General features: G+C 38.6%; 1 protein-coding gene across 2 annotated transcripts in view; it reads left to right on the plus strand.

Moving 5' to 3' along the window:
- Positions 1-13,367, plus strand: part of WDR70 (WD repeat domain 70) — a 308,541-nt gene that overhangs the window by 255,362 nt on the left and 39,812 nt on the right. For both annotated transcript variants that reach the window (XM_047730059.1, XM_047730060.1), the window contains 2 exons: positions 1,440-1,524; positions 2,926-3,064. In XM_047730059.1, the coding sequence (XP_047586015.1) occupies positions 1,440-1,524; positions 2,926-3,064 (224 nt within the window). The remainder of the gene's footprint in view (positions 1-1,439; positions 1,525-2,925; positions 3,065-13,367) is intronic.

Here is a 13,367-nt window from a genome sequence, read left to right on the forward strand (position 1 = left end):
CTCTCTCTCTGCCAGCCTCTCTGCCTACTTGTGATCTCTGCCTGTCAAATAAATAAATAAATAAAATCTTTAAGAAAAAAAAAAATTCACAGTTACCCTTGCAGCTTTAGAATAGTGTACCCAAATCTCCAACGTGGAGTGAGGGGACGAGAGAAGAATAAGAGGGAAGCATTGTTTGAAAATTCCTCTCAGAGGATTCTAAAACAGGCCAGCCCCAAACTAGTTGATAATTACTAGAAATATACGACTAAACTCATTTCAGTCAAAGCCATTTTGGTGATAATTCTTGCCTTCCCCTTCCATCCTATAATAGCTGTTGGGTAACATGTCTCCAACACAACATGTATGCTCTATTCTATCATTTTTCTTCCTGGACATATAGAATATGGCAGATGGAATTCTAGTCATCAGAGTCCCCAGGTATTGCAAGGTATTCCAGCTAGCACCAGAACCTGTCAGGTTAGCTAAACTGTTTAATGCAGATTAATGTTTTCTTATTATTTGAGAATTATGAGGATAGGTAATCTTTTTTTAAGACCAAAAGCAAAAAAAAAAAAAGTGAGTCTTACAGAGTCCTTCCATTTTAAGCAGGTCCCCAGTCCAGCCAGTTGTGGATTAGTGCACCTGCCAAAAGTTGGGTTTCAGAAGAAGGGTCACTTGGGAGAGAATGGAGATTTTTATTGAAATCTCCACTCACCTCACTTGCACCTGATACTGATTCTTTATTGGACCCAAGGGGTTGAGGCAGGTCTCAGCTGTGGACACCGGGGAGAAAAGAACAGCAAAGACATCACTTATATGAGTTTTGGCTTTCATTATGGCCAGGAATATTAGTTAGTAGCCCTTTAGAAATATAAAAAAAGTGATTCTTAGAAGAATATTCATTACACTTTAAAGAGCTTTTGGAAAAGCTGTACTCCCCAGCAAAGCGAAGAATGATAGCCACGTTGGAGTCATACTGGAGGGAAGGGAATCCCGGGGCTCACTCTTATTCATGTTAATGGATAGCTTCATCTACACCCCAGTGGGAGAAGGAATCTATTGTGAACTGAACTGTTTTCAGTCCTGATGGTTGTTAAATTAATATCTTCTTAAGAAGTCAGGTTATGTTTAACTATACCATAGGGGAACTGCCAGCTGCTGTAAAATCACTCCTTAGAGCAGAGTCTCCAGGGCTCTTCTAACCCACAGATGCTGCATCAGTTTGAAAATTTATTTCTAGGAGGCCGGTTCATTATCATAAATCTTTCTACTGTTCTCACATCCACTACTTTCAAACTCCCCAGTTAAAACAGTAAAATGCACTTATGTGCACCTTCCTTTCCCCTTCCTTCCTTCTTTCCTTCCTATAGTTATACACTAAGTTTAGCAAACTCTAAACTTGGAACTAATTTTTTTGCACAATTCACTTTTTTTTTCCTTTTCCATTCCTCTATCAGGTGATGATACACTGAAATTATGGGACATCCGACAATTTAATAAGCCACTTTTTTCAGCCTCGGGTCTTCCTACCATGTTCCCAATGTAAGTAGCATATTTTAAATAACTGATAAACATAAGAGAATAGAGAAAAAATTTTGTCACTTTAATTTATGTCATATGTCTTAAAAAGGGACAAGAAGAGTACTTGAAAACTGTTTTTTGAAAGATGCATTTTGTTTTTCCTTTCATTTGCACATTCTTCAGACCATAAAACTTTTTTGAAGTTGAAATGATATACATTCATGTGTCTCTCTGTGTGTATACCTGGGATAGTAAAAATATTTTAAAAGATTGAATTGTTCTTTTAATATGTATAAATGAGAGGGTAGGCCTACATATTTGTTGTCTTTTAAAATTTGAGCCCCATTCCATCAAAGCATTATTACGTGTCATTCTCTCAATTTTTTCTTACCATCATCCTAGTCAGTAATTCAGTATACTTCACTTGGTCAGAGTACCTTGCTCTAGGTAGCTGAACACCATTACCTCCATTCTGTTAAGTTGACAATGGAAGCACTTAAAGGTTTTTCTAAGGCAATTGAGGTGGGATTTGAACTTTTAAGTCCTACAATTGGTGCCTAAATAAAACTTTCTACTTTTTAGAAATAAAATCTCACATCTGTGTTAAATAATGACCGACAGGGAGAGCGTGAAGGGGATGGAAGCGTCAAACGGAGGAAACTGTGTCATAGCAGAGCATTAATTCTAGTGTGGTCCGTTGCCCATGGCAGTTATCTGCTAAAACAAACAGATGGACAAACAAACATGAATTTATAGCTGATGAGAATTTTTTGAGCTATTATGCCTGCTGTAAGCTATACTAACTACATAACTTCTTTGGATCATGTCTTAGATTATTCACAATCAGGTGGCCAGATCTCTAATAACAAGGGCTCTTGAATCATAGCCATCAATAAGGTTCCAGCAGTTCAACCTGCTCCTCATTTCATGGTCCTTGACTTGACAAAACTCAAATTATTTGGGGATGGTGGCTAGTGGTGGTAAAAATAATTCCGAAACTGGACAAAATTATCACTTCTTAGACATTAGTCATACAATGTCTGTTTGTCTCTATCTCCGTCAAGGCCTATCTTGACTTTTTCCCACACTTCCTTTACATTAAAAAATAGGGTGTGTAGAAGTTAAAAAAGCACAGATTCTGGAATCAGACTGCCTGAGTTCACATCCCAGCTGCACCACTTACTTTTGTGATCTTGGGCAAGGGCAAGGTTTCTTTAATCTCTCTCTGCCTCAATTTCCTCATCAGTAAAATGGGGATAGTAATATCTACCTCATAGGATTATTGTGAAGATTAAGTGAACTAATATACGTGCTTGACTTACGTTGAGCCCTCAATAAGATTACAGTGGTGGTGTTTATGTTTTATTTAACTCATTGCTGTAGGGTCCTAAGCTTATGCTAATAGACTGTTTTTGTCTGTAGGACGGACTGCTGTTTCAGTCCAGATGACAAACTCGTAGTCACCGGGACATCTGTTCAAAGGGGATGTGGCAGCGGCAAGCTTGTTTTCTTTGAGCGCAGGACTTTCCAAAGGGTATACGAAATAGACATCACGGATGCGGTATGTAAATTCTTCTCTCCTCAGCCTTGAGAATGAAGTTTGCCTCCTAGTCATCTTTTGTTTTGGTTTTAGTTTTTATTTTTATTTATTTATTTGTCATAGAGAGAGAAGCGAGAGCGAGCACAGGCAGACAGAGTGGCAGGCAGAGGCAGAGGGAGAAGCAGGCTCCCCGCCGAGCAAGGAGCCCGATGTGGGACTCGATCCCAGGACGCTGGGATCATGACCTGAGCCGAAGGCAGCTGCTTAACCCACTGAGCCACCCAGGCGTCCCTGGTTTTAGTTTTTAAATAGAACATAAGTCGTGGCCCTTACGGTGCAATGGCAGCTGCTTTTTTCACCAACACGGGAATTCATAATGTAATGCTGACGGGCTGATCGACGCTGCCCCTTCTCTGACCCACTATTTCCCATGGGCCCACACTTCAGTCGGAATTTCGGCTGAGCTGGGGAAGTTTGCCCCTCTGCCAAGCATTTGGAGGACAGCAGAAGCTGATCACCATGTAGGATCCAGAAAGGAGTGCCCCAAAGGGCGCGTGTTTGTGAGGATTCAGGGATTGTGGGCAGAAGTGAAAGTTACGCCCTCAGAAAGTGATGAATTGTACCATTGTTCCCTAAACCTTGAAAACTGACAGAATTCTGCTTGCCAGAGTTGTCATTGAGGTAAGACTCAGCTTCCACTGAGCTTAATTTCTGTTTAGTTATTGGGAAGTTTAAAACATTTCACAGTTAACTTCTGCCTCTAAAAAACCTCCATCAGTTTTCTTTACATATTTATAAAACACCAGCATGCTTGGGGGCGCCTGGGTGGCTCAGTGGGTTAAAGCCTCTGCCTTTGGCTCAGGTCAGGATCTCAGGATCCCCGCATCGGGCTCTCTGCTCAGCAGGGAGCCTGCATCCTCCTCTCTCTCTGCCTGCTTCTCTGCCTACTTGTGAACTCTGTCAAATAAATAAATAAAATATTAAAAAAACAAAACAAACCCAGCATGCTTGCATGCGTTGTTCCACTGATTCATCCATTCCTGTCCCGAGACTGGAGCTGGATATAACACAGTAAGAGTGAAGTTTCCCCGAGGAAAATCCGAATTCCTTTATAGTCTTTTAAAGTATGTATTAGTATTTAGAAGGTAAGGTAAATCATTGTTATTTTCTGAGTATGAAACAGACCTATTAATGTCTGTGCACAATTTTTTTGGCTCACTGTCAAAGCCTTTAGTAATACCCTGTGTCTTAAACAGTGCCCTTATGTAGTCTTCTCCACTTCTTTCCGCTCTTTGTAAACAGTTGGGACATATTATATACTTAAATGATTCAGACAATTGAACAACTGTTTTTAAATCACTAGTCAAAAGCTCCTGTCTCTAACGTTCTAGTATTACTGTGTACTCTTAATTTGTAGGCCCTAAATTTGAAACCCTGGTATAGTTAGTTAAAGACAATGAATTAATTCTAGATGAGTATTCTAGATGAGTATTTAAGTTTTATAGATTCTAATCTCATGACATAATTTGAAATGTACCAGCACTACTAATAATTTTTTTGGGGTACATCCAAGAGCCAACTAAAACATTAGAATCAAAGAAAAACATTCTTGACTCTATCAACTTTAATCTCAAAAAATAAAATTATTATAATCAGTTGTTCCAGAAGTAAGCTGTGTTCTGTTATGCCTCTCAATGACTACATGTCAGTATTACTCGTGGTGTTCTGGTTTTTAATTATAATTAAAATTGAAACCTGAATAAATTAAGGGATGTATGATTGCACTTTTAAGAACCCCTGTGTTTTTGTAGTGTATAGAACATGCTGTCTGCTGTGTTGCTCTGAATTGCTTTTCTAGCTAGATCTTTTGCTCCATAGTATTTACTGCCGTTGCATCTGTTATATGTTTGTTGTCTGTTTTCTTGCATCAAGATGTAAGCCCCCTAGAGCAGAAACTCTGTCGTGTTCACCGTAATCTCCTCAGAACTTAGAACAGTGCCTGGCACATAGTTGTTGAATGCGTGAATGGTATACTTGGCAAGTGAATGTAATGAACTCTGTATGTCTTTGGAGAGTGAGGCAGAAGAGGAATATCTAGAGACGGAAAGGTAAACGGATCTTGTATACCATAATAAGAAGGTGACTTTATCTTCTGTTTTTTGTTTGTGTATTTGTTAAAGCAAAGGAATGGCACAGCCCGATTTAGTCTTTAGAACAGAGAATTTTATTGAACTGCAAAGGGTAGATTTACAAGATTTGGTGTCATGTATGGAGGCTGAGGTTTATTACTTGGGAGACTGGGCCAGTGTTCCCCAAGATTAAAAAAAAAGAAAAGAAAGGAAAAGGAAAAAGCAGATTTTGGAAGAAATTCAGTACATTGTTGTTGAAATACCTGCAGAGCCTCTGGGTGAAGACAGTAGACAGATAGGTAAGTGAGTTTGGTCCTTAAGGAAAGAAGACACAGTTTTGGGGGGAAATATTTACAGTTTATAGTTGAAATGTTGGTTACTGATTACTTTGATCAAAGAAAGGGCACAAAGGATGGAAAACATGGGCTGTAGGAAACCCACACTTTTAAGGGATGAGCAAATGAAGAGAAGCAAACAAAGGAGAAACGTCTTTAAGTCAATGGAATATACCTCCTATTGAATTGTCTTAGAAAAGTCAGAAAACAGATTTTGAGATCCATATTAATAGATGAAGAGAAAACTTCAAATAGGAACAAAAATGCCACAGCCCTTCAAACCAGCTTTTTAAATAATTGATTTATGATCCGTTTGATTGCATTTTTGTTGTTGTTACTATCAGACGGCATTGTTTTTGTTTACATAGTGGAATGGTATGGTAAAAGAACTTTAAAATGCCCCTCTGGGGGCGCCTGGGTGGCTCAGTGGGTTAAGGCCTCTGCCTTCGGCTCAGGTCATGATCCCGGGGTCCTGGGATCGAGCCCCGCATCGGGCTCTCTGCTCTGCAAACAGCCTGTTTCCTCCTCTCTCTCTGCCTGCCTTTCTGCCTACTTGTGATCTCTGACTGTCAAATAAATAAATAAAATCTTTAAAACATAAAATGCCCCTCTGATCTAAAGTTTTAAGACTTGGAATATAAGAGAATAAATGTGCTCTTTGGAATGGGTAAAGATAGTGGACATTTTGCTTGAAGGGCCAAAAATATCTCTAATTTTATTGTATTTTTGTCATGAAAAGCCAGAATAGTTCATCTCTTTTGGAAATACCGCACTCTGCTGCTGTAAGGTACTTACTGTGTTGAGTTTTAATTTACATAAACAGCAACATCTCATTCTTTTTTGTTTGTTTGTTTGTTTGTTTGAGGTTTTTTTTTTTGGATTAAAACTCCTCTTATTTGTATCATGAATTGTACAATCTCCAGTTCTCTTTGTCTCTAGAATATCCTAGCTGTAGCACTGATGCCTGGATCAGACTTGTAGAATCGCTATCCTGAAGACATGGAGCTCCAAACAAATGTTTAGAAAATAGGTTTCTTCAAAGCTGTTAGGACTCCAGGTGATTTCTTCTGGTTTTTAATTCTATGGAATGAGGTCACTTTGTCCATTTCTCTTCTCAACGTCTCATTCTTAATATCAGCGTTTAGTGGTGTGCTTGCTTGACTAGACACAGACAATGGTGGCTTTAGGTCTATTGTAGATGAGTCCATTTACTTCAGCAAAGTATGAGGGATTGTATTCTCACAGTCTCTTCTAAAATGAAATAAACCCCTAGGTGGCTATATTTTAGAATTCCAAGCTCCACATGTATATGGAGCCAAACATTGTTTTCAGTCAAGGAGCTTAACAACTCTACAGTTGACTAATAACTAAAAACTCTACTACAAGCTTCACAATAAATAGCTTTTAAAAATACAATTATTTGTATTTTTCCTACTTATTTTTGAAACAAACTTAAAGGAAACAAGGCTTTAATTCCATTCTCTGTATTGTTATATGCTCTGAAAATTTTTTTCTCTTCAATGTAGACTCTCTTCACTAGGAGATAACAAATGTTTCTTTAACATGTACCATTTTTATTGTATAATGTTCATACACATTTTACAATTCTGCTGGTATTATTTTTAGATGTTTCTTTGTAGTCCAGTTGTGTTTCCCTCAAGGGAAAAAAACAGCGTATTTCTCATTTGTCATCTAATTTTTTTTATGATTTGAGTAGTGTGCTTAGCCTCTTTTCTAAGATAAATTTCAGAATATAACTTGACTTTAGTGAGTTTACAAACTCACTTTAGTTCTTGTGTAAGATGGGACCCTAAGCTTTTGTATATTGCATAAAAGGCTAACCATTACTTATTTTATATGATGAAAGTATGAGAGAGAAAGAATGGACGAAATATAATTTGGAGATGCTATATCAATTAAAAAAATTATGTTTAATCGAAACCACAATGAGATACCACCTCACACCAGTCAGAATAGCTAAAATTAACAAGTCAGGAAATTACAGACGCTGGTGAGGATGCGGAAAAAGGGGAACCCTCCTACACTGTTGGTGGAAATGCAAGCTGGTGCAACCACTCTGGAAAACAGCATGGGTGTTACTCAAAAAGTTGAAAATAGAGCTACCCTGTGACCCAGCAATCGCTCTACTGGGTATTTACCCTAAAGATACAACGTAGTGATCTGAAGGGACACGTACACCCGAATGTTTATAGCAGCAATGTCCACAATAGCCTAACTATGGAAAGAAGCTAGATGACCATCAACAGATGAATGGATAAAGAAGATGTGGTATATATACACAATGGAATACTATGCAGCCATCAAAAGAAATGAAATCTTGCCATTTGCAATGATGTGGCTGGAACTAGAGGGTATTATGCTGAGCGAAATAAGTCAATCAGAGAAGACAATTATATGATTTCCCTGATATGAGGAAGTTGAGAGGCAATGTGGGGGGTTTGGGGGCTAGGAAGAATAAAAGAATAAATGAAACAAGATGGGATCAGGAGGGAGACAAAGCATAAGAGACTCTTAATCTCACAAAACAAACTGAGGGTTGCCCAGGGGGAGGACTCCCCTCTAGGAGACTAGGGTGGTTGGGTTATGGACATTGGGGAAGGTATGTGCTATGGTGAGTGCTGTGAAGTGTGTAAACCTGGTAATTCACAGACCTGTACCCCTGGGGCTAATAATACATTATATATTAATAAAAAAAAATCCGGAAAAAAAGATTTATGTTTAGAAGAAACAGACATTTTCAGGCCTTTTTAAACTTCCAGTTATTCAGGAGAGGTCCTGAAATAATGTTATGGACTATTATTAGCTTAGTAATTTTTCATCAAACTATAATTTGTTATAAAATGACTAACAGAATTTCCTTTTTCACTAATGTAAATCAGAAGACATGGTTTATGCAATTATACTAGCATATTAACATTTATACTCTTTAACCCAAGTATAATGGACTAAAGTTTTTGACCTGGTGTTATTTAGGGTGGTGGCCTCTCTCAGTTGCTTTTGGCAATAATTTAAAAGAAATAGCTGGTGTTCCCTTGGGTAAAGAGGAAAAAAAGTAGAAAGGAAAAAAGCCAGAAATCCCACCCTTGATCCTATGACTCTTCGATTTCTTTGTTAGCTTACTTTGACCTTTGTTATGCATACACTGACTGAAGGAAGTGAGGAAAAGAAAAAAAAAATCAAACCTATATTTACAAAACAGAGCTGCAAATTTAGTACAACTGATCTGGTATAAGGCTGCTGAAGGGAAGGGAAGCGAAACTTACTTGGATATTTTCAACCAGACTGCTTTATTTTATTCATTCATTCATTTTTCAGCTAGTCTGCTTTTGGTATTTTAATTGTATTTTTCTGATTATAAAAGTAGTACATATTAAATCCAAAAAATTGACACCATAGAAAAGATCATTAAGAAAATAAATATCTAATCATACATATCACCCATAGATTATTCTCAGATATGACATTTAAATTAATACATTTTCAATGTCCAAGAAAATGGCTCTATTTGTTAACCTAAAGAAAGGCATATAGCATACAATGAAAATATCACCACTTTCATTTCACATAAAAAGTTTTTGTGTTTTTATTAGGAGAGTATATTGATATTTTAAATCAAAGAGAATGAAGGGAAAGAAGAAATGGGTATAATCAGGCCATAAATAATAGACTCTTCACAAAACTGGCTGTTTATCTTAATTTATGAGTATAAGGGACATGCTGACCATTAAGACTACAATCATCCTTCATTACTTGTACATATGTAAGAGCAGAAAGGTCATTCAAATTAATGGATATTCCAGACGTCCTCAGAATTGGTTTTGGAAAGTGTCTTTGTTCTTACGTATGAGTCTAAATAGAACAACTCTGGAAATTCACTTCAAACAAATTAATGAAGCTGTGCTTGTGAAAGCTTGTCTCTGGAGAATTGAGGAACTCACCTGTTCTGTATCATCCTGGGAATAGACTAATGATCTGTCTCACTGATACAAGGTTCCACCTCTTTAAAAGTTATCTGGATATAAAGGAGTCCAGCAGTGTCTTTGCCCAGTCAGAATTGTACAAGGAACAGGACACAGAGGGAACTTGAGCTATTGGCAGTGCAAATGCCAACTGAAAATAAACTGGAAAGAAAGACTATATTTGGCATTTGTCTGCCTTCTAAAATATAGTGAAACCTTCTTAATATGAAGCACAGGGGATGGAAGAAATGGACTTCGAGTTTAGCTTTCCACTATCTGATTTTTATGAAAGAGCAATCAGGCAGCTGGTTAACTAGGGAACAGCAGTTGCTTTGAATTATATATTATCTTGGATAAAGCACCATCAGGTTAATGAAGTTTTGCTGTAATTCACTTTCTTGGGAGGATTAAACAATGCAGATTCTAGATGGATACTGATTAACCTATTTGTACTTAGTAAAATAGGTATATTTTTCCCATAGCCAAGTGATAAAACAGTATATTCAATGTAGGTATTTAGAACATTTGCTCATTGGAAACAGAAAGTCAGGTTACAGGAGCACTGGTTGTTTCCTGGTCTTCTGAGATGTATGAATATTTGATGAAAAACTTCAGAGAATTGTTTGTTCCAGCTCTGTGAAAAATGTCAATGGTATTTTGATAGGGACTGCAAACAATCCTAAAATATGTATGAAACCATAAAAGACTCCAAATAGCCAGGGGAATATTGAAAAAGAAAACCAAAGCTGGGGACATCACAATGCCTGACTTCAAGTTCTATTACAAAACTGTGATCATCAAGACAGCATGGTACTGGCACAAAAACAAACACATCGTTCAATGGAACAGAATTAGAGAGCCCAGAAATGGACCCTCGACTCTATGGTCAACTAATCTTCGACAAAGCAGGAAATGGGAAAAAAAGACAGTCTCTTCAGTAAATGGTATTGGGAAAGTTGGACAGCCACATGCAGAAGAATGAAACTGGACCATTTTCTCACACCACACACAAAGATAAATTCAAAATGGATGAAAAAAGACCTCAGTGCGAGATAGGAGTCCATCAAAATCCTCGGTAATACAGAGAGTAACCTCTTCAACCTCGGCCGCAGCAGCTTCTTGCAAGACACATCTCTGCAGGCAAGGGAAACAAAAGCAAAAATGAACTATTGGGACCTCATCAAGATAAAAATCTTCTGGGGGCACCTGGGTGGCTCAGCTGGTTAAGCAACTGCCTTCGGCTCAGGTCATGATCTTGGAGTCCCGGGAACGAGTCCTTCATCGGGCTTCCTACTCTGCAGGGAGTCTGCTTCTCACTCTAACCCTCCCCCTCTCTCATGCTGTCTCTCTCTCTCATTCTCTCTCTCAAATAATAAATAAATAAAATGTATTTTTAAAAAAAGCTTCTGCACAGCAAAGGAAACAGTCAACAAAACTAAAAGGCAACCTACAGAATGGGAGAAGATATTTGCAAGTGACATAACAGATAAAGGGCTGGTATCCAAGATCTAAAAAGAACTTAATCAAACTCAACACCCCGCCCAGAAAACAAGTAATCCAGTCAAGAAATGGGCAGAAGACATCTACAGACACTTCTTCAAAGAAGACATCCAAATGCCCAACAGACACATGAAAAAATATTCCACATCACTTGGCATCAGGGAACTATAAATCAGTACCACAATGAGATACCACCTTGCACCAGTTAGAATGGCTAAAATTAACAAAACAGGGGACAACAAATGGCGAGGATGCAGGGAAAGGGGAACCCTCTTACACTGTTGGTGAGAATGCAAGCTGGTGCAGCCACTCTGGAAAACAGTATGGAGGTTCCTCAAGTAGTTTAAAATAGAACTACCCTACAACCCAGCAATTGCACTACTGAGTAGTTGCATCAAAGATACAGATGTAGTGAAAAGAAGGGACACTGCACCCCAATGTTCATAGCAGCAATGTCCCCAGTAGCCAAGCTGTGGAAGGAGCTGAGATGTCCTTCAACAGATGAATGGATAAAGAAGATGTGGTTCATATATATAATGGAATATTACTTAGCCATCAGAAAGGACGAATACCCACCATTTACATCAACAAGGATCGAACTGGAGGGGATTGTGCTAAGTGAAATAAGTCAGTCAGGGAAAGACAATGATCATATGGTTTTACTCTATGTGGAGTGTAAGAAATAGTGCAGAAGATCCTAACGGAAGGGAGGGAAAACCGAATGGGAAGAAATCAGAGAGGGAGACAAACCATGAGAGACTCTTGACTCTGGGAAACAAACTGAGGGTTGTTGTAGAAAGGGTGGTAGGTATGGCAGGGGTGGGTAACTGGGTGATGGGCCTTAAGGAGGGCACACGATGTGATGAGTGAGCACTGGGTGTTATATGCAACTAATGAATCATTGAACACTAAATCAAAAACTAATGATGTACTATATGTTGGCTATTGAATTAAACAAACAAACAGACAGACGGGAGTAAGTAGAAGGTGATGGGGTTCTTGTACTGCCAGTGCTAATCTGCAGTGCAGCAGTTAACATGGTTCTTTCTCTAGTGCTGCCTTTTCAGGGTCAAGAGCTTCCAGGATGGCTATTAGGACAGTGTTTTACTGTTAAGATGATCAAACAGTGATCAGCCACCACTCCTTTCTGTAGGAGTATTTTCTTTAATCACCAAAGAAAAGATATGTCATTGGGCTGTGATGAAAAACAGTATTGCATTATTGCTGCTTTCATGGTTTGGATTACTAAACTCTTTCTTGGGATTTCATGAAGTGAGCAGCAGACTCACCAGACTTCAATTTAAATGGTACCTGGACCTCAGCTGGAGTCCCCTGCTAAGTTAGCTGTTAGCTTCACAATGTCTGGGGCTGGGGGTGGGGGTGGGGGCTGGTATTACTTGATTAAATTACTTCTCATTACATGGAAAGCTATCATGTAATGGGTGTTCCAGGACAGAAGTTCTCAGGATTTGAGGAATACAGTTGAGTGCTCATCCGTAGGCACATGCAAATAAAAAAGAAACCACTGATTTCATGGTAATATCTGCTTTATCAAATCTAAATGTTTTAAGTAAGGAAAATGATACGAACTAGTTTAGTGCTGATTCTTTGTTATTGTTTTAAAATGATACAGTAAAATGTATCTTTTTAAAAAATGTACAGGGACGCCTTGGGCAGCTGCCTTCAGCTCGTTTCATGGTCCTGGCATCCCAGGATGGAGTCCCACATTTCATGGTCCTGGCGTCCCAGGATGGAGTCCCACATTGGGCTCCTTGCTCCTCGGGGAGCCTGCTTCTCCCTATGCCTCTGCCTGCCTGTGTTCTGTCTCTCTGACAAGTAAATAAATAAAATCTTAAAAAAAAATCAATAAATAAATTTAAAAAATAAAAAAAATAAAAAGGGTATAGTTCTGTGACTTTTAGCGCATGTATGAATTTATGTAGCTGCTGTCAGTACAATCAGGATACAGAATAGTTCTGTCACCCCCCCCAAAAAACTCCTTTGTGCTGTCCCACTGTAGATGCTCTCTCACCTCTTCCCCTGCGCCCCCCTTCCCAACCCCTAGCATTCACTGGTCTCCACTGTAGTTATGGCTTTTTAAGAATGTGTTCTAAGTGGACTCATACAGCATGTAACCTTTTTAGATCAACTTCATTATAATAATTATTATTATTACTATTATGTTCAGTTAGACCAGCTTCTTTTAGCAGAATGCTTTTTTTTTTTTTAAAGATTTTATTTATTTATTTGACAGAGAGAGATCACAAGTAGACAGAGAGGCAGGCAGAGAGAGAGAGGGAAGCAGGCTTCTTGCTGAGCAGAGAGCCCGATGCGGGACTCGATCCCAGGACCCTGAGATCATGACCTGAGCCGAAGGCAG

This window comes from Lutra lutra, chromosome 5 (genome assembly GCF_902655055.1).
Source record: "Lutra lutra chromosome 5, mLutLut1.2, whole genome shotgun sequence".
Taxonomy (NCBI): Eukaryota; Metazoa; Chordata; class Mammalia; order Carnivora; family Mustelidae; genus Lutra; species Lutra lutra.